The sequence below is a fragment of the Nuphar pumila genome, chromosome 3 (assembly GCF_984573655.1).
Source record: "Nuphar pumila chromosome 3, dmNupPumi1.hap1.1, whole genome shotgun sequence".
NCBI lineage: Eukaryota > Viridiplantae > Streptophyta > Magnoliopsida > Nymphaeales > Nymphaeaceae > Nuphar > Nuphar pumila.
The window spans coordinates 94479332-94499575 of NC_143251.1; the positions used below are offsets into that span (position 1 = coordinate 94479332).

A 20244-nucleotide genomic window follows, 5' to 3' on the forward strand; every position below is an offset into this window, starting at 1 on the left:
GTAGCTGCTACCCTTGACACACACGCCACTATTCATCGTTGATTTGTTTATACCGTAATCTTTTGTATGGAATCGATAACCATTTACGATGTACCCGTTGTAGCATTGCACAACTTTGGTCGGACCATTTTCTAAATCACATATTCCTTGATCTTTAACATCACCATGGCGGACCTACGCACAGACATAAACAATGATTGTGATCACGATCAATTAAGTAACTTAGTGTTGTTTATAAGTACAAAATTTATGTTAGCTTCTTTACTAATTGTTTCAACCACTCCACAAACTTAGTTTCACGTTCCTTTTGTACTTCTGCATCAGTGAGATGTGAAACTTCTCTTTGCAACTCCAGATCAAATCGTCTGCAAACCACAAATACTTATATTACCGAGCCATGTATCCACATATAAAACATAAAAGGATTTATAATTGTGTTGCGTCTACATATACTTACTCGATGTATATGTAGATACATTGTTAACCCTCTGCCGCGGTCGACCCCCTGCTGGAAAGGCAGGGGTTAAACCCCCTGTTGTTCCGGCAAGGGGTTAACCCCCTGCGCTATTTTCGTAAACTTCATTAATTATAGAGACGGATGTTTGTCGCCCGTTAATCTGTCGCTAACTAGCGACGAAAAGATTCCATCGCTAACGTCCGTCGCTAACAACGTATTTTCTTGTAGTGTAAGAAGATTCTCCTCTCCACTCGTTCAACCCATTTTCCGTGGCATACAAGCAACTTGAAGCCCCATGCTCTGTTATTGTCACAGATCCTCTCATCCAACGTATTCCCTAAATCGCCATCCAAGGGATTCATTGCTAATGAAATCTCTCTTCTTCTCTATGCAATTTTTTGTGCCTTTCCCATAAACTGGTCCAGTATCATCTTTAACAACATGATTAACTTTCGTTCTTTTCGCTATCTTCCTTTCGGGTATTTCATCTCCCTTATTCTTCAATACTTTCAAGTGCCCCTCCGAACCGATGTCGTCTACTACTCCATCCATACTTTTGATGACTCCTCCCTCCCTGGGGAAGGATCAACTCAACACTTATCTGATGACGAAGGCCATGAAGAAGCAGATCCAGCAGTAACTTCTCAACTGGACATCTTTTCAGCAATTGTCGATGTCCAGAACACCCAGAATCTCCTTCTGAAGAGTCAAGCCTCTTTGCATCAAGCCTTCGAATCTTTGAAGATCGCCCAAGATGCTTTGCTTCGGAAGTTTCATCCCACATCCGACTCTAAATGAACATTTTCTATTCATTGGTCTGTAATAACTTTTTTATATACTCTAATCCCCTCCTTTTTGTCCATGACAAAGGGGGAGAAAAACCTATCTCCTATGATGGAGAAAAATACTCTTGCTTTATTTTTTTTTAAACTTAAAACTTTTATGTTTTATGCATTTTTATAATATCATTATTATTATTATGCATATGACTAGTTGACAGGGGGAGCATATTTTGTCATCATCAAAAAGGGGAAGAATGTTGAGAAACTAGGTTTTGATGACACATAATATGATATACTATCATATAGGCTTTAATATGATATGATAATATGCCTTCATGAATAATGTTATATTATGACTCGATATGATTTGTCATGTATTTAACGAGTATTTGATGCAAGGTTATTTCACCCAAAAAGGATGGAGACCTCCTGCTCAAGTACAACCTTTGGTACAATCATACTCTCTGAAGAAAAAGCTTGATGGGCCATTCATTCTTAAAGATCATCCAAGGAGATCGGCTACATCAAGATGAAGATTTTTTTCTTCTTTAGAGTCATATGTAACAGAACATTCAGAAGGATGCATAGTGCATATTTCATATTGCATGCTTTATCATACAAAGCCATCTATTTACAAAATCTATGTTTCATAAAAGCATACGATATTTCAAAAAGCACCTTTTTGAAAACTAATCATTGTACTTTCGTACAAACTTTTATTTTGACAAGATATAATAGCTCATGATTTCAAAAGCATTAATTGTACCTTCTAACATGCATTTATGAATAAGACAACTTGAAAATAAATAAAAACTAATGATTTCAAGTATGAAAGAAAAAGACAAAATGAATTTAAGTCATAATACAAAATCGTCTACCTTGAATTGACATTGTAAGAAAACTAATATTATTATATTATGTTTGAAAAAGACTTTAGTTACTTTTTAAAACTCAAGAATGTCGACTTATTTAAAGTCATCATTCTTTCTGTAAACATTAAATATCACTTCAAAAGCATTTAAGAAATAACTATTTATTTAATCTCCACTCAAGAATGTCGATTTCTTAAAGTCATCATTCTTTCTGTAGACATTAAATAACACCTCATAAAGCATTTTGAGAAATGACCATTTACAAATAGTGTACTCAACAAAGCATTTATTGTACTTACATACATTTAAGTAAAGAAGTGACGATTTCTAATAAAAATACTAATATACTATAAATCATTAAATTGAATAAAGACAAAACTGCATAATGATTTACAATCCAACGTTCAATGTACTACAAATCATTTATTATAAGAATAGACCTTTTATAAAATATATCACACCTAAAATACTATAACGAATAGTGTACCCCAAATGCTACACTTATAGAAAGAAGACTTTTTCGAAAATACAATACAGTACACATATCTTTTTACACAAAGTTGTTTTTGAAATGACTTGACATCTCACATCCCAAAAGGACAATCATTTCAAAAAGGAAATGACTATTTTTTGGAGGCCATATAAACACAAACAAAATAGTTTTTCACAACAAGACATGTGAGCTTACAACGAGAAAAATTCCTATTCGATATTTGAAAAAGAGAGCCTAGAAAAAGAAAGAGAAAAAGTCAAGAATAGCTCTTTGACAAAGAGTATTATTTGAGTGAAAAGAACAAAACATTCTGAGAATCCTTCATTCGTGCATTCATATCATTCTGAAGGTTTTATAGGAAGTATTGTAACTTTCTGTTATTCACTGTATCCCTTCTCTGTTGAGAGAAGTAGACCTCTGTGAAAGAGGGTGTTTTCCTTCTTTTTTGAGAGAAGTAGACCTCTAGGAAAGAGGGTGTTTTCCTTCTCTGTTGAGAGAAGAAGACCTCTGTGAAAGAGGGTGTGTTCCTTCTCTGTTGAGAGAAGAAGACCTCTGAGGAAGAGGGTGTTGTACTATTTATCCGGTAATTCGGATGTTATAGTGAAAGGCTCAAGTGTTTTGCTTGGGGACTGGATGTAGGTCAGTGACGTGACTGAACCAGTATAAATCTTGTGTTTTGTGTGTTGTGCCTTATTGCATTAATATCCTTTTAATTTATCGATATATTTCATATTTCACTATTCACCCCCCCCCCTCTAGTGGAATTTCATACTTTAGCCCTTTCAGACATCATCATTAACTATTTATATCAACTACACAATATATCATTTATTTAATAAAAATAGTATGTGACAAAAAGGTCATTCATATATCCTTCATACATTCAATTAATAATAAAAATCCTAACCCATAATAAATGCTTGTGCACAGTCAACCCTTCTCCTATCACACTGATTAAATGCTTATGTACAATCAACCCTAAACTCATTACCCCAAGAGAAAACCATCAAATATTAAATCAAAGATAAAAAACAAACATAAGTTATATACAACACCAACAAATATATATAATCATCTATAACACCAATAAATATATATCTATAAAAAGCCCAAAAATAGTAAACTTTAAATGGAAAATCCAATGCTAAATATTAAATAAAATACATGCAAACATACATAAATGTATGATCAATTTAAAATGCAATGCATAGCATGCTTAAAAGTCAAAAATATTTAAAAAGAGAGTGCCAAAAAAATGTGCTTACTGAAAAAAAGAATGACAAAATAACATAAGCAGGCAAAATATGAATCAATTTTTAAAACTGTATATTTATTTATTCATTTAAATGCCAAAATAGCTTATTCATGCCAATGTTTAGTTAAAACTACGGAGGTTTCATAAAAGTCACGGACATTCACAACATGTTTACGAATGTCACACACATTTGTGGAGCTCCTCGAATAGTATTTTCAGGTTATCTTCGTGAAGTTTGTGTTGTATTTGTGAATGTTGTACTGTATTTGCAGGTGTTGGCATAATCTTTTTTATTGAAGAGTAGTGAACTTCCTACAACATAGCTATATATCGCATGAACTTTATCAAGTTTGTATGTAAGAAGAGCAACAATGTCATAAAAAGTTAAGAATCTGTGATTTTGGATATGCGAAGGATTTTGTCAAATTGCTAGATATTTCGAGAAACACATCATTTTGCAATGACATCATGATCATTTTTCATTTTGGGGGGTAGGCTAAGGTTTTCCGCATCACCAACCGCATATTGGCAAGCCTTCGATTGTAAAACCTTTGAGGTCTCCATTGCCTACCGAAGAGTACAACTAGATTCCACTTTGTGGCAAGGGACACTCCCTATGGGTTTCGAGCTTGTAGTGTCATGTCAACTTGGTGACATCTACAAGAAGCCCATGCGTGGAGCCCTTGTGGGATTTTGACAAGAAAACTTCTAATAAAAGTCTAGCCACAAAAATGCAGGCTCTCTTGGCTCTTATAAAGTTTTAAGCACTTCAATTGGGCATAAACAAACATAACAATTCAGATTAATTTTTCATTTTCTACTGCTATTTTTTACAAAAAATGATAGTACTGCCCTTGTAAAATGGTGTATTCTCCATAATGCCTCACAATTTTCCACAATCCTCCCCATATCCATAATTATGATTCTCAAAATTTTTACCCTTTGCCAACCTCCTTCACACACACACACACACACACACACACACACATATATATATATATATATATTTGCAAACCCCTTTTGAGGTTCGCACAAATATGTGGTAAACCTCCCAACGTTTGAACAAATATATTGCTAACTTAGATATTAGCACAAATATGTTGCTGATCTCTTCTATGATTTGTAACATACCACACAAATATATTCGAAGGTTCACAATATATTTGTGTGAATGTCAAAAAGTTGTGTAATCATCAAGAGGTTTGCAAAATATTTGTGCAATTATCAAGAGGTTCGCATGCGAACGTCAAGAGGTTCATAATATATTTGTGCAAATGTAAGGTGGTTAACCACATATTTGTGCAAACCTCACTAGGAGGTTTGCAACATATTTGTAAGAACATCAGTAGGAGGTTCGCAAATATATATATATATATATATATATATATATATATATATATATATATATATATATATATGGGAATGTCAGTAAGAGGTTGTCATGCGACCGTAAGAAGAGACAAATACATGTGAATGTTAGTAAGGGTAAAAATGTCTTTAAAAATGAAAACTAGAATTTTGGATTTTGGCAAATTGTGAGGCATTTCAAAGAACCCACCATTTTGCAAGGTCAATACAGTCGATTTTTGTATTTTAATTCCCACAAATAATGATACTTTACATCAGAATTGCCATCATATAAATGTAGATGGCAATGTACATGCGGACTAAAATGAAATTCTTGAGCATCTTTTATTGCAAAAGGATTTCTCCTATTCATAGATGCAACTTACAGCACAATCATTCTCACAGCTTATTGGTCTTTTTTCTTCATTTTAATCTCAAGAACCATCATATACAAGTAAGCAGATTCCAAATAAGGTAACAGGTCCGCCCATCAGCAGATAAATAAAAACACCAATAACAAAACAAGTTAACGTACAAGGTTCCAAAAAGATGATAAGCAACAATGTATATGCAGATCTGAATAACCGCAGGATATATCTCCCCAAGAGAAAGCCCGTTTATTTGTTGTCATCACCACCATACTGAGTAGAATTCCCATTCCAAAATGCATTTCTGTCACGGAATGGAGCGTCTTCATCCTCATGTCCCAATGTATGAACATTACCTCTCAAATGTGAGGTTGCCTTCTTCCCCTTGTTGCCAATCGTTTCACCTGAGGAAGGCATACCAGCGCTGAACGAGGAGCTCTGGAAAGATCTTCCTGAAGTTAGTGGTGCATTTCGGAGAGCAGGATCAGGTCCTATGAACAAGAAAAATAATGTGATTAAGAAGATGGTACTTTACAAAATGAAAATGAACTTAAAGTACAAATAGAAATAACATCTTTAAGCACGGGACAGCTTGAAGGTTTCTCCTTTCAAACTGCTGCAATGATTACATACCAGGAAATCAAAGAGCAGTCTTCCAATATTAGAGAAACTATAAAAAATGGTATGGTCTAGAACAATGGAATTGACAGCATGGTTGATCATTCAACAAATTCTATGTTTGCCCTAGGAGGATTGGCATAGTGAGGTGGGGCCTTAGCTGCTTGACGGGCGGCCAAGGTTCAATTCCCATGGGTGTCCCTCCCTTGTGCAAGTTGATGCCCAGCATAGGCCCAGGGGCAGGCATCGTGCGTATTATGCCACCAGCATGACAACCATAGGTATGGCAGGTTGAGCCTGTGCAATCAGGTCTTCATGCCAGGTGTGGTTTCTTTGGGTTACTAATGAAAAAAAAAATTATGTTTGCACCTAGTATCACTATCCCACTAACTACCACCAAGTGTACCTCCAGTGAACTTACATAACATCTTTGGCCACCATCATGTGCAAACACAAGGACCACTTATAGTTACCATGTCAACCATAATCCCCACCACTGCTTTCACCTCCCACAAGCTCCCTTGCACTACTCACAGAATAACTCGAAAAAGGAAAAAGAAAAGAAAAGAACATTTGGAAAAAACAAAATGACTTACGATATTGTGGCTGTTCCTGATCTGGGTTGGCAGAACCATTGAAATACGAAAAGGGATTGAAGTATGACAATATCTTCCAGGCAAATCCAAATTGCCCTCCACTGTTATTAACTGGTTCAGAAGGGTTTGCAGTGCTGGTGGCAGAAACTGATTCTCTTTGATGAGTCATGTTGGAATTGTGACGTGGAACAACTATTAGTGCTTCTCTGCCAACTAATCCTAATTCCGATAATTCTTTGCTCATATCTGCACCAAGCAAGAAAAATGTCTAATAGAAAGGAAAAAAAGAAAAGGTCCATGTTTCATACAAGAGTACTGGATTAATGGTTGCATGATCATGGACACATACTGAAAATTCTGGTGAAGTGCAAGACTGATAATGACATTTAAAGCAGTGTATCACATTCATAGCCTTATGACATGGACTTCAAAAAAATATTTTGAATGTAAAGGAGGATATAATGCTTTAAAGTAATGTATCAATATTCATAGCCAGATGACATGGTCTTCAAAAAAACATTGTGAAAGTAAAGGATAAATTGTTCAGAATTGTAGTGGTGAAACTGATCAAACATTATAAACTTTCATAGAGCTACAATATTAGACAGTCCACCAGCCCGTAGCAGTCAAACCATCTTAACACGCCATCAAGTCAAACAGACCCATGCAAGAATGAAAATAAGATGACATTAAAGAACTATTGCAAAAAATAATTGGTCACCCAGCATAGCAACTCTCAGTAATGGGATGATACAAGCTTTCGAACTAGTAGCTTGGAACCTGACCACATTATTTCCTGTCACCTACTGCCTAGTTGTAGTCTTGGTCATCATTTCATTCGAGGCTCCATGCTTTAGATTGGGCTGGGCAGAATTGGAGCTTGACTTGAACCTCACCACGTTATTTCCTGTCACCTACTGCCTAGTTGTAGTCCTGGTCATCATTTCATTCAAGGGCCCATGCTTTAGCTTGGGCTGGGCAGAATTGGAGCTCGACTTGTGAGTGTGCTATTGGGAACCTTCTTAGGAGGAGCTCAATCTTGGGGCTGACCTTGATTTTTTCTCCCTTTGTATTCACTCTGATTCAACCTCAAAATATTCACATGTCCTTTCCCATTTTAACTAGCAGAGGATGAAGGAAATCTTGACAGTATTAATCATAAAATCCAATTAACTTCACTTGGATAAGAAATAGAAGTAAAAACCTCCCCATCTTTCTATGATATGCTTTTACAAGATTGATTTATACATCATGATCAATTTCTAGAATTTCTGGTCCATTCAGCCCACTTTGCAGAGGAATGAGACAACTATAACTTAGTTGAGACTGAAGTAGTCCATTTTGTTCATGTAGTCAGGAGCACACAAGGAGAGCACATACTGAACAAATTTATATTTTACGATATTAGAGTTAGCTTTCTTCCATAGCTGAAAGGAAAATATTGCAGTAATAAGAAAGCAACATTCATCAAAGATTTAAGAATTCTGAAAAGCAGTCTTTTATCCAAATAAAAAAAACTAAGCAAATAAACAGTGACTGCTCATCAAATGTCGCTATGGAAAGAACCGTGAAAGAAAGCCACCGGATTTATGATCACAAAAGGCCTTTTTTAAGCAATCTACTACTTGAGGTCTTCATCTCTCTGCTTGTGCTGAAGTATGGCAGAGTCCAACGTTGCAAACACCATACTGCTCTGTGCCACCAAAATATGCACCGTGTTGTCTTAATCCACAATCCGCCTGAACAACCATCCAAGCTAGGTGTAACTGAGAGGGATAAAAGGCATCTAACAGATCTACTCCTCTATTCTGCAAATTTTCAAGCTTGAACCCCTACAGTAATGAGACAAACAATGAAAATGATGCTCAATCGCAATGGTGCTCTGCATGGGAAGCAATTTGCTAACTCAGTGATATTCTTTTTTGAAGGTACATATTATTTTCATTTAGGAGTCAGTCTACTTTCTGGCATGGGCCAGTGGCCAGGCAAACTTTTTGGCCCATGGAAAAGGCCTAAACATCCTATATTTCTCAAAAGAGGACCAAGAAAAACTATTAATGTATTTGTCAAAATTGGACTCCCCAGCACCCAATTGATACAGCTGGCTGTAATCTACCAACCTAACCTCCATGTACATTCCCCAAAATAGGCTGAAAGAACCAATTAATTCTCAAGATTTATATACCACTAGTTCCTTCTCTGTTCTTGGCATGAAAAATCCAGTCTCTCAATTCATCTGCTGATGGTCCTAACTCTTGGTGTTCATAGCAGCTAAAAGTTTTTCAAAATGAATAACCCCTCAAACAGCAGTTGAGCAGGGCTCCATCCATAATCCAATTAGATCGACTACACCCTAAACAGAAAGTTGTTGGCAAGATGTAGGTCATGTTTGCTTTGCCGACCACAATTCCAAATCACATTTGATTTTGAATGGTATGAACCAGAACCACAATGGGTCCCTTGTGATTCTATTTCTGGTGGAAATTGAGAAGACTCTTATTTGAGAGTCGTTTTCTCATGCTCCATTCTCTCAAGTTTGTTTTAAGGTGAGAGAATGGAGCCAATGATAATCATTCTCTCATTTGGGAGAGAGATTGATTCTCACCAGGGTTAGACAAATGTCCCTATAGATTCTGTATTCTACCAACCCTTCCATAAACTGGTCACATTATAGATAAGCCTCTACTTTAAAATATATAGGGATTGTAAAGCCTATTTGCATTTAGCAATTCACAAACACAAATTTTTACTAAGGCCAATCTTCAGAACCACTATGAGAGGAGATCAAGATTGAAAGTGGAAATTCTATAGGAATGCCAGCGTCACCATGTTCCATGGTCAATGAACCATGGCATTGATAGCACTTACTAAACTGTATTGGCATTCCATTGATATATTCATTGGTAAAAGGACCAAATGGAGACAACCTTGGCCACCCTCCCTAAGAGGAATACTTTGTACAGAAAATCTCGTGTAGGGACAGAATCGTGATATTGCCCTAATGGCTAAGAATGTGTTGTTTCAGTTTCAGTGGTTTCATACACCTTGTGGACACTTCTTCATGTGATGAGTATGGTGAAGTACAGTTACAAATGAAAAACCAGTAGCCTTTAATTGATTTGGATATTTTGAGTTAGGATCAAAAAGCTTCAGCCAATATGTTACAGGTCCAAAACAAGAGAATGGCCTCAACAACTCTTGGTACAAAGCAATGCAGTCTGCATCCTAGTGAATTAGCAGGTTGGCCCCACTAGATGCAGCTACAAGAAATAAAAAAGTTGAGGACTCACTCATCTGCATCAAGGACCAAGCCCAGGGCCGAGTCCCATATTTCCCATTGTTTGGCAAGCATGCAGGTTTCATTGTATCATTAAATTTAACAAAATTTGAAACATATCAACGTAAGAAACAACATTATGTTTTTGTAAGCAATATATCTAGGAAATCTATTATTCGTTCTAAGAGGTATTATGCTTTGGTGAGTGATTATATGACCATCTGTTGGAAGCTTGAATAGAGCAATTTGTTCACACAAGAAGAGTAATCATCTGCCAATGTATAAGTGAGTAATTTGAACAGCACATATGAAGGAAAGCAAGGACCTGAAATTTGATGGCTTCCAAAAGCTACCAATATGCATAAAAGTTTATAAAAACCAAGTTCAAAAGCATACCTTGTTCACTGAATAGTTTTCGAGGATAAGGAGTCCCAAGAGAATAAGGGCCACTATCATCTGTTCGGTTTTTATCAACATAATCCTTGACCATTCTCAAGGTATCTTTGGTTGAGAAGGTCCCTCTAATGCTGGCACCATTTGGCAATCGAATATTCAGATGAATTTCACTTAACACTTTAGAGGTTCTGATCAATTTTTCACCTTCAGAATCTTGAACAATGGAGCTGGTTGGATCACTTTCAGCAACATGAGGCACTGTCTCTGAAGAAAACCCTGAATTATGACCAAGAGTTGCCATTGATACAGACTCCTTTATTCCATCAGTGAGGAAGACATCAGAAATTACTCTCTCCTGAAGTGCTGGAGAACTGGGTCCAACATTAAAGGACCGAGTATCACATTCTGAGCATTCTATATCTTTCGCAGGGCTGGGTAAAAGGTTAGCATTTAAACTGATCAAACCCAGGCCATCAGTACCACAATGTGGCTGATCATTATGGGGCAATTCTGAGGGAGGTGCTCCACTAAATTTGCCATTGCTCTGACCAAAAATAAAAAATAACAGACAATGCTCATAACTAATATGTTAATATATTTAAAGTTGATAGATCAGTAATTTACGAGACAGTACCTCAGTTCCAGATGTGCAATCTCCACTTCCAGATGTCGACTCTGAGAATTGCATGGCCTCCACTCCATCAATTACTCTACTGTCTGAAGATGATATATTAACTGCCTCTGGGCTTTCATTTCTGAGTACAGAGGCATCCACACTACTACAACCGGAGTCCATGGGCCTATTTGATACCAATGCTGCCGTCAAGACTGTTGCAGCTGTTTCCTGTAATCCACCCAGACAAATGCTTTAAAAGCATGTACATTCAAAAAGGAAGCAGAAGGCAAATTGAGATATCTTCAAATGCATGAAAAAACTGTAATATACTAGCATATTATAGCCTGTATTACAACTACCTGAAAATGCAGGTCCTGCCTTGCCTTCTGGATTCCAGTTAACAGCTCTTCAACAGTGGCATAACCTTCTACACAATATGAAAAGGAAGAGTTATTAAAAACAAAGCATATATCCATGTACAACTAAACCATGAAAACTGTTCTAAGTGGAAGTCAGTAAGTACCATTCTGCCAAAGTAACACTCCATTATAGCCAACAGCTGATATACATGGTACAGAATTTGTGGGATCTATTAATGTTTGCATCAAGGATTACATAACTAATAGAACTGCTACTTACTATTAACATCAACTAAATGGAGATGAACTTGCAACTAGCATACAGCAAAACAAGAAACTTGTAGGTTTTAGAGATTGCAGAACTATATCTGGACTCAACAAAAAGAACAGGATGCCAAACTTGGGCATAAACTCAATAGCTCAGAAAAGAAATTCAGCCATGCTTAATCCCGTGCCTCAATAAAAAAATCCAAGGAGGGCTGGCAAACGAGATGAGTCACTTGACAAATATATTTTACATTTATTTTATGTTGAAGACTGCATATGGGTGTTTGGCTTGCAAGCAATGAGTTTAAAGTTCAAATCCTATTGCTTACAACTTTGAAACAACAACAACTACGCCTTCATCCCAAAACAATTGGGGTCGGCGATATGAACCAAAAAAGAAAATCATTCTGGGTCTTCCACATGAATCCTTCTCCTCCAATCATTTCTATCCAATGCCATGTCCTCGGTGAGGTTCAAAGCATTCAACTTTTTTGTAAATGAGCCAGTTTGACTTGGTCAGTAGGTTTAGAGTCCAACAATCATGAAATATGCATTTTTCTTGTAAACGAGACAGTTCGACCTTGGCCCATTTAACTTGGGCTTGCCATAACCTCAAGCTCGGCTGGGCTGTTAAAATACACATGTAATCAATATATTTATATATATATATATATATATATATATAAATATATATATATAAGTATATTCACCCATACCCGATAAGGGGTATTTCTGTAAAATCGCCCAATAGGGGCAGTATAGTCTTTTTCCTTTATTTTTTACTTTTTCTTTTCTTTTTCCTTTTTCTCTTTTTCTTATTTTTTCTTTTTCTTTTTTGTGCATTAAATGCACTTTCATTGGGCCCCCAACGGTCACAATTGTGACCGTTGGGAGCCCAACGACACCTTGTTGGGTCTCCCAATGGTGCCTTTCCCTCTCTCTTCTCTAAACCCTCTCTCACTCCTCTCTTGCCTATAAATAAGTGGGGTCTCCCCCTTTGTAAGGTGGTGGCTTCTTCAAGCCCTTTAGTGCATTTATAAGATTTTATGCTTTCTAGCCATTATTGGCTTTTGTGTATGTCCTCTTTTGGACTTGTTCTTTGATTTCTATATGTGAATGTCCATTGTAGGACATACATTTCTTTTCCGCATATTTCATTACATGGTATCAGAGCCTTGGTTGTGCTCTTGATTCATATTGCTAGTTGTCTTGTTCTATCTCTCTTTGCTTGTCCTCCATTGTTGATTATATAATGGAAGGAGAACAAAAGATTGATCTCTCCTTCAAGCTCAATGGTACTAACTACATGATGTGGGCCGCCGCCATGGAGAACAACCTCAAAGGTAAAAATCTTTGGGGATACGTTATGGGCACCATTAGGGAACCTCAACTTCAACTTACAAAAATAGATGGTGATCAAGAAAAAACTCTAAAAGGAAATGCTCACATGAAGGCTATTGAAGATCACTAATCCAAGGTAGAAGATTGGGAAAGTAAGCATGCAAAAATTCTTGCATGGTTCATGAACAACGTGGAGCTAAAGATTTGCGCCAACATTGCTAAATTCCGCCTAGCAAATGAAGCATGGTTCTTTATGAAAGGTATGTATATCCAAAAAGACCTTGCTCGTCAATTCTTTATCCAAGAGAAAATCCGTACCATTAAGCAAGGTGAAATGAGTGTAAGAGATTACTATAGCACTCTTGGCCCTTTGTGGGATGAGCTATCCCTTCTTGAACCCAAATGGGTATCAAGTGAAGATGTGGAAATGCGAAGAGAACAAATAGAGAAAGAACACTTTTTTCAATTTTTACATGGGCTTAGGCCCGAATATGAACAAGTGAGGTCCTCCCTCCTTCATAGATCCAAACCACTTCCTTTGGAAGATGCCATAGCCGAAATATGCCAAGAAGAAACACGTATTGGCATGATTAAAGGAGGAGATGAAGTTCTTGCCGTGTCTAAACCCGGCAATCATATGAAAGCCTACAAGCCTCCACACTTTGGGAGGCAAAATAACTATAATGGCAATCATAGGAAAGCCATTTGCCATCATTGTCAAGAACCGGGTCATATAAGACCTAATTGTCCAAAGATAAATGAACCTCCAAAAGGTAAAGTTGCTATTATTGAAGAAATCCTGGTACGCCATTGCCTCAACTTCGGGATCCGCCATTGCCTCTTCTTCTCCTCCAGGTACGCCTTCTTGGATTCTTGACTCTGGAGCATCTTTTCATATGACCCCAAATGAAAATGGACTATCCAATGTATGTAGCAACTCCAAAAATTCTTTTGTTTCCACCGCCGATGGTACCTCTTTACAAGTTAAAAGTTTTGGAACCTTAGATTTTTCAAAAGATTTTTTTGTGCCAAATGTAAGAGTAGTACCTCAACTTAATTTAAATCTTTTATCTGTCTCTCAAATATGTGATCATGGATGTGAAATCTCCTTCTCAACCAAAGATTGCTCTATACAGGATCTCCAGTCCGGGAAGCGGATTGGGCAAGGCCATAGGAGGGGAGATCTCTACTACATGACCAATTTGAAACTTCCTACTAACTCATTTTGTAATCATGTCCAGGATAAAAATATAGAAACTTGGCATCAAAGACTTGGACATCCAAGCTTCTCAAAAATGTACTCCTTTCCTTTTGAAAAGAAATTTTGTAATGAGAAACATTTTGTTTGTAAGAGTTGTATTTTTGGAAAAATGAAATCCACCCCCTTTCCAAAGAGAACATTTGTGTCAAAAAGACCTTTTGAACTAGTTCATTCGGATGTTTGGGGTCCTTCTCCGGTCATATCAAAAGGAGGATACTCATATTATGTTACTTTCATTGATGATTTCACTCAATATGTGTGGATCTATTTTCTTAATCTAAAATCCGAAGTTTTTAACTTCTTTAAAAAATTTCATATGATTGTCAAAAATCAATTTTCAACTAATATCTCCATTCTTCGATCCGATTCCGGTGGAGAATATCTATCAAATGAATTTCAAGAATATTTGGAAACCAATGGAATTTGTCATCAAAGGTCATGTCCTAGGACTCCCCAACAAAACGGTCTAGCCGAAAGAAAGCATAGACACATCTTGGAAACCACTAGGACTCTTCTCATTTCCAAAGAAATTCCAAAATGCTATTGGGCCGAAGCCGCCTTAACCTCCACTTATTTGATAAATAGAATGATATCCTCATCTCTACAAAATATATCTCCATATGAAAAACTTTTTGAAAAAACACCCGATTTTAATAGATTAAGAATTTTTGGGTGTAAGTGTTTTGTCCTTACACATAAAAGAGATAAGTTATCCCCCAAAGCTATCGAATGTGTGTTCTTAGGATACGGAGAAAATCAAAAGGGTTTTAGGTGCTTCGATCCCAAAAGCAACAAACTATATGTATCCAAAGATGTTACCTTTTTAGAAAATGAGAACGGTTTTGAAAAAAATAAAGACATTGATGAAAGCGAATATGCTTTCTTATTTGATCTTCTCTCTCAAGAAGATGTAACTCCCTACGTAGAGGAGGTTTCTAATGATTTAGAGGATATTCCTCTTAGTAATGTTGAAAATGGAAGTAATGATGTTGAAAATAGGTCAATTCAAACCTATGCTAGGCGAGGTCAAGAAACTCCCATTAGTGCGTTAGAAAAATATTCTCAAAGTTCCAACATAGAGGAAACCTCTTTAAGGAGATCTAGCCGGATCTCCAATCCACCAAATAGGTTTGTTTCCTATGAGTCCCTAACACCTAAATATAGGGCATGCCTAATTGCATTACACTCTTATCATGAACCATCACACTATAATGAAGCCAAAAACATTCCTTAATGGGTTGAAGTCATGAAACTAGAACTTAGTGCCCTTGAAAAGGCTAAAACTTGGGAAATAACTTCATTACCCACTAGAAAGAAGTCTATTGGATGTAGATGGGTCTTCAAAATTAAAACTAAAAGTGATGGGTCATTAGAACGTTATAAAGCTAGGTTGGTAGCCAAAGGGTATGCTCAAGAGTACGGAATAGACTATGAAGAAACCTTCGCTCCCGTAGCTAGAATGACTAGTGTTAGGACTCTTATTGCGGTTGCATCCGTTAAAAAATGGCCTATCTATCAATTGGATGTTAAGAATGCATTTCTTAATGGCGAATTAAGTGAAGAGGTCTATATGGATCCTCCACCAGGAGTATCTATTGGTGAAAACAAAATTCTTAAACTAAACAAGGCACTATATGGGCTAAAACAAGCTCCGAAAGCTTGGCATGACAGATTTAGCAGTGTAATGACTGGTTTGAATTTTCGTTCATGTTATACTGACACTGCGTTGTTTGTGAAAAGTGCAGGATCTTCAGTAGTGATTTTACTACTATATGTTGATGATATGATCATCACTGGAAGTGATGGACAAGGAATCCATGATATTAAGAAAGTTTTAAAAGAAAATTTTGATATGTCTGACCTTGGTTTCTTAAGATATTTTTTAGGTATTGAAGTAGCCTACTCTCCCCGAGGGTATATTCTCTCTCAGATGAAACTTGTTGCTGACATTTGTTCTAAATCTGGAATTTCCGATGATAAGAAGGCAGACACCCCTGAGGTCATCAATGCAAAGTTAAGGTTAGAAGATGGAACACTTCTCGAGAATCCTACTCTCTATCGTCAACTTGTTGGGGCTCTGACATACTTATCCATCACTCGGCCAGACATAGCTCATGCAGTTCACTCAGTCAGTCAGTTTCAACATGCACCTACATCTGTGCACATGAGTGCAGTCTTAAGAATAGTCAGATACATTAAAAACACCATAACTAAGGGAGTTTTTATTTCCTCTTCATCATCTCTTGATTTAATTGCTTATACTGATGCTGATTGGGGAGGAAATCCTAATGATAGAGTCTCAACTACAGGTTTTTGTGTTTTCTTAGGTGACTCTATGATCTCTTGGAGATGCAAGAAGCAGCAAAAGGTGTCATTATCCTCAACTGAAGCGGAATATCGTGCAATGGCCACTACAACCATGGAGCTTGTGTGGCTTAGAAGTCTCCTCAAGGATATGGGCATAATCATCTCTAATCCTTCGAAGATGTGTTGTGATAACAAAAACGTCATTTACATTGCAAGCAATCACACCTTCCATGAACGAACTAAACACATAGAGATGGACTGTCACTATGTTCGAGATGAATACTTAAAAGGAACCATCGCACTGCCCTACGTTACATCCGAGTACCAGTTGGCGGATTTCTTCACTAAAGCTCTTGCTGCTCCTCGTTTTATGTTTCTTCTCAACAAGCTTTCGGTTGTATCCCCGTAAAGCTTGAGGGGGGTGTTAAAATACACATGTAATCAATATATTTATATATATATATATATAAGTATATTCACCCATACCCGATAAGGGGTATTTCTGTAAAATCGCCCAATAGGGGCAGTATAGTTTTTTTTCCTTTATTTTTTACTTTTTCTTTTCTTTTTCCTTTTTCTCTTTTTCTTATTTTTTCTTTTTCTTTTTTGTGCATTAAATGCACTTTCATTGGGGGCCCCAACAAAGAGTCGTTGGGCCCCCAACGGTCACAATTGTGACCGTTGGGAGCCCAACGACACCTTGTTGGGTCTCCCAATGGTGCCTTTCCCTCTCTCTTCTCTAAACCCTCTCTCACTCCTCTCTTGCCTATAAATAAGTGGGGTCTCCCCCTTTGTAAGGTGGTGGCTTCTTCAAGCCCTTTAGTGCATTTATAAGATTTTATGCTTTCTAGCCATTATTGGCTTTTGTGTATGTCCTCTTTTGGACTTGTTCTTTGATTTCTATGTGTGAATGTCCATTGTAGGACATACATTTCTTTTCCGCATATTTCATTACATGGGCACCCAGTTAAATATATATATATATATATATATATATCATGTTGCTTGGTTTGTAATAGATTATGCCCTCTAGAGGGCATTTTGGTCTTTTTGTATGGTTGTAAGAGGTCTTGCCCATTAGGGGCAGATTTGATTTTTTTTTTTTGTGTGTAGGGGCTTTATGGTCTTTTGACCATATAGCCATTGGGGCTCCCCAATGGCTATATTTCTAGCTGCTGGAAGCTCCCATCGGCTAGAATGGGCTCTCTTTAGCACTTGTGTTTGGTCTATAAAAGGGACCTCTTGTTTACATTTCATGTATGCTTTTCTTAAGCATTCTCTCAAGTGAATAAAGATTATATTTTTTATTTTTGTGCTCCTTTGAGTGATATTTGTGGTGTGTGCCCATTAGTGGCTTTGTACTTATGCTTGCATTAAGGCTTCATTACATGGTAGCAGAGCTCCTTGGTGATTACACCCTCGAGCCTTATTGATAGTAGTGCTCATGGAGATCGTGTTGGTGGTGATCGTGTTTGTTGGCATTCTTTCACATCGCTTCTTCTCTTATCTCATCTCTTTGTCAAGGCCGAAAAAGACTCAAAGATTGAGCTTTCTTTTAAGTTTAACGGATCAAACTATATGATGTGGGCAGCCGCAATGGAGAACCACCACAAAGGAAGAAAACTTTGGGGTTATGTATGTGACACAGTTCTCAAGTCACAACTCAAGCTCACCAAAAAATGAGATCAAGAGAAGGCTCTTAGTGGAAAAGAAAGAGAAAGAGCTATTCAAAAATATAAAATAAAGATAAAAAACTGAGAAAGTGAGCATGCCAAGATATTGACATGGTTTAAGAGCAATGTTGAGCTAAAAATTTGTATCAACCTTGTCAAGTTCAAAACGCCAATGAGGCTTGGATTTTTATGAAAAACATATACATTCAAAAAGATTTTGCTAGGCAATATTTTTTGCAAGAAAAAATAAGATCCACTAAGCAAGGAGACATGAGTGTACGTGATTATTATAGTATTTTATCCCCATTGTGGGATGAGCTTGCACTACATGAACCTCAATGGGAAGGAGCAGTCACTTACTTGAGGCAACGATAAATCAAGGAGTATTTCTTTCAATTCCTTCATGGTCTTTGCCTAGAAAGAGCATGTTCAAGCTTCTTTACCTCATAGAACTTCTCATGCTCTAAATGAAGCATTAGCCGAGTTATGTCATGAAGAGACTCGTCTATCAATGACAAAGGAGGGAGATGAGGTACATGTGGTTTCGAGACCGGGGAACAATCTAAGAACATATAAGCCTTCTCATTTTGGGAGGCCAAACAATGGAGGTACAAAGAAAATCATGTCACTTTTGTAATGAGTCAAGACATATCAAACCCAATTGTCCTAAACACAAAAAAAAGTGGCCACCAATGGAGGAAAACCAACCAAATCAAGTGAAGATTCAAAGAAATAAGATCTTAAAGACTTATTCATTGTGCAATTGGCAAAAACTCCCGAACAAATTTTAAAATCCAATACCACTACACCATCCACGTCCGGAACCACAGTCTCATCCTCAACTCCTCCTGATATATCTTTATGGATACTTGATTCAAGTGCTTCTTTTCCCATGACACTTAACACATACCTACTATCTGATTAATGCACCAACTCTCATACGGTCATACCTTTTTTGTTTTAACTACCGATGGAACATCTTTGAAAATAAAGGGAATTGAAAATTTTAAAAAGATTTTGAACTCTAAAGAATTTTTTGTTCCTAAAGTTAGAGTGATTCCAAAATTAAATTTAAATTTATTTTTTGTTTCTCAAATTTTCGACTATGATTATAGAGTTTTTTTTTCACCTACAGATTGCTCTGTACAGAATCTTGAGTCAGGGAAGCTGACTGGGCAAGGCCAAAGGAGAGGAGACCTCTACTATATGGATTTTTTGTCTCGCATATCTAAATATTTTTGTAATCACGTTCAAAACAAGGATATAGCTACTTGGCACAAAAGACTTGGTCATCTTAGTGTCTCAAAATTGTACATTTTTCCTTTTTTGGAGACATTTTGTAATGGAAAAGAGTTTATTTGTAATAATTGCATTCTTGGTAAAATGTGTACTCCTTTTCCAAATAGTAACTTTGTTTCTAAAAGACCTTTCAAGTTGGTGCATTCAGATGTATGGGGACTGGCGCTCAAAAAGGAGGATATTATTATGTTATTTTTGTTGGTGACTACGCTAGATATGCATGGATCTACTTCCTTAGGTTTAAATATAATGTTTTCTCTTTTTTTAAATATTTTCACATGCTTGTCAAAAATCAATTACAAACCAATATCCTATTCTTCGATCGGATTCGGGTGGAGACTATATGTTAAATGAATTTCAAAATTATTTGAAATAAAATAGGATTATACACTAAAGGTTTTGTCCAAAAACTCCACAACAAAATGGCCATGTGGAAAGAAGGCATAAGCATATAATTGAAACAACTAGAACTTAAATCATTTAAAAAGATGTTCCAAAAAAAATTTGGGTTGAAGCCGCGCTTAGCGCTATTGAGAATGAAATGTACGGGTATGGTTCTAGACCTATAATGTCTTTCTTGTTTTATATTTGCAAGTTGATATTATTGGATCTGGGCCGACAGACCCGATCCAATTTATATTGCTTATATAACACTGAAGT

General features: G+C 36.7%; 1 protein-coding gene across 2 annotated transcripts in view; it reads right to left on the minus strand.

Moving 5' to 3' along the window:
* Positions 1-5527: 5527 nt before the first annotated feature.
* LOC149843148 (Ubiquitin-like superfamily protein) overlaps positions 5528-20244 on the minus strand; it is a 66438-nt gene continuing 51721 nt past the window's right edge. For both annotated transcript variants that reach the window (XM_089999620.1, XM_089999621.1), the window contains 6 exons: positions 11601-11666; positions 11437-11504; positions 11096-11305; positions 10462-11005; positions 6789-7034; positions 5528-6065 (listed from right to left, as the gene is read on the minus strand). In XM_089999620.1, coding sequence (XP_089855746.1) covers positions 5824-6065; positions 6789-7034; positions 10462-11005; positions 11096-11305; positions 11437-11504; positions 11601-11666 — 1376 coding nt within the window. In that variant the 3' untranslated portion in view covers positions 5528-5823. The remainder of the gene's footprint in view (positions 6066-6788; positions 7035-10461; positions 11006-11095; positions 11306-11436; positions 11505-11600; positions 11667-20244) is intronic.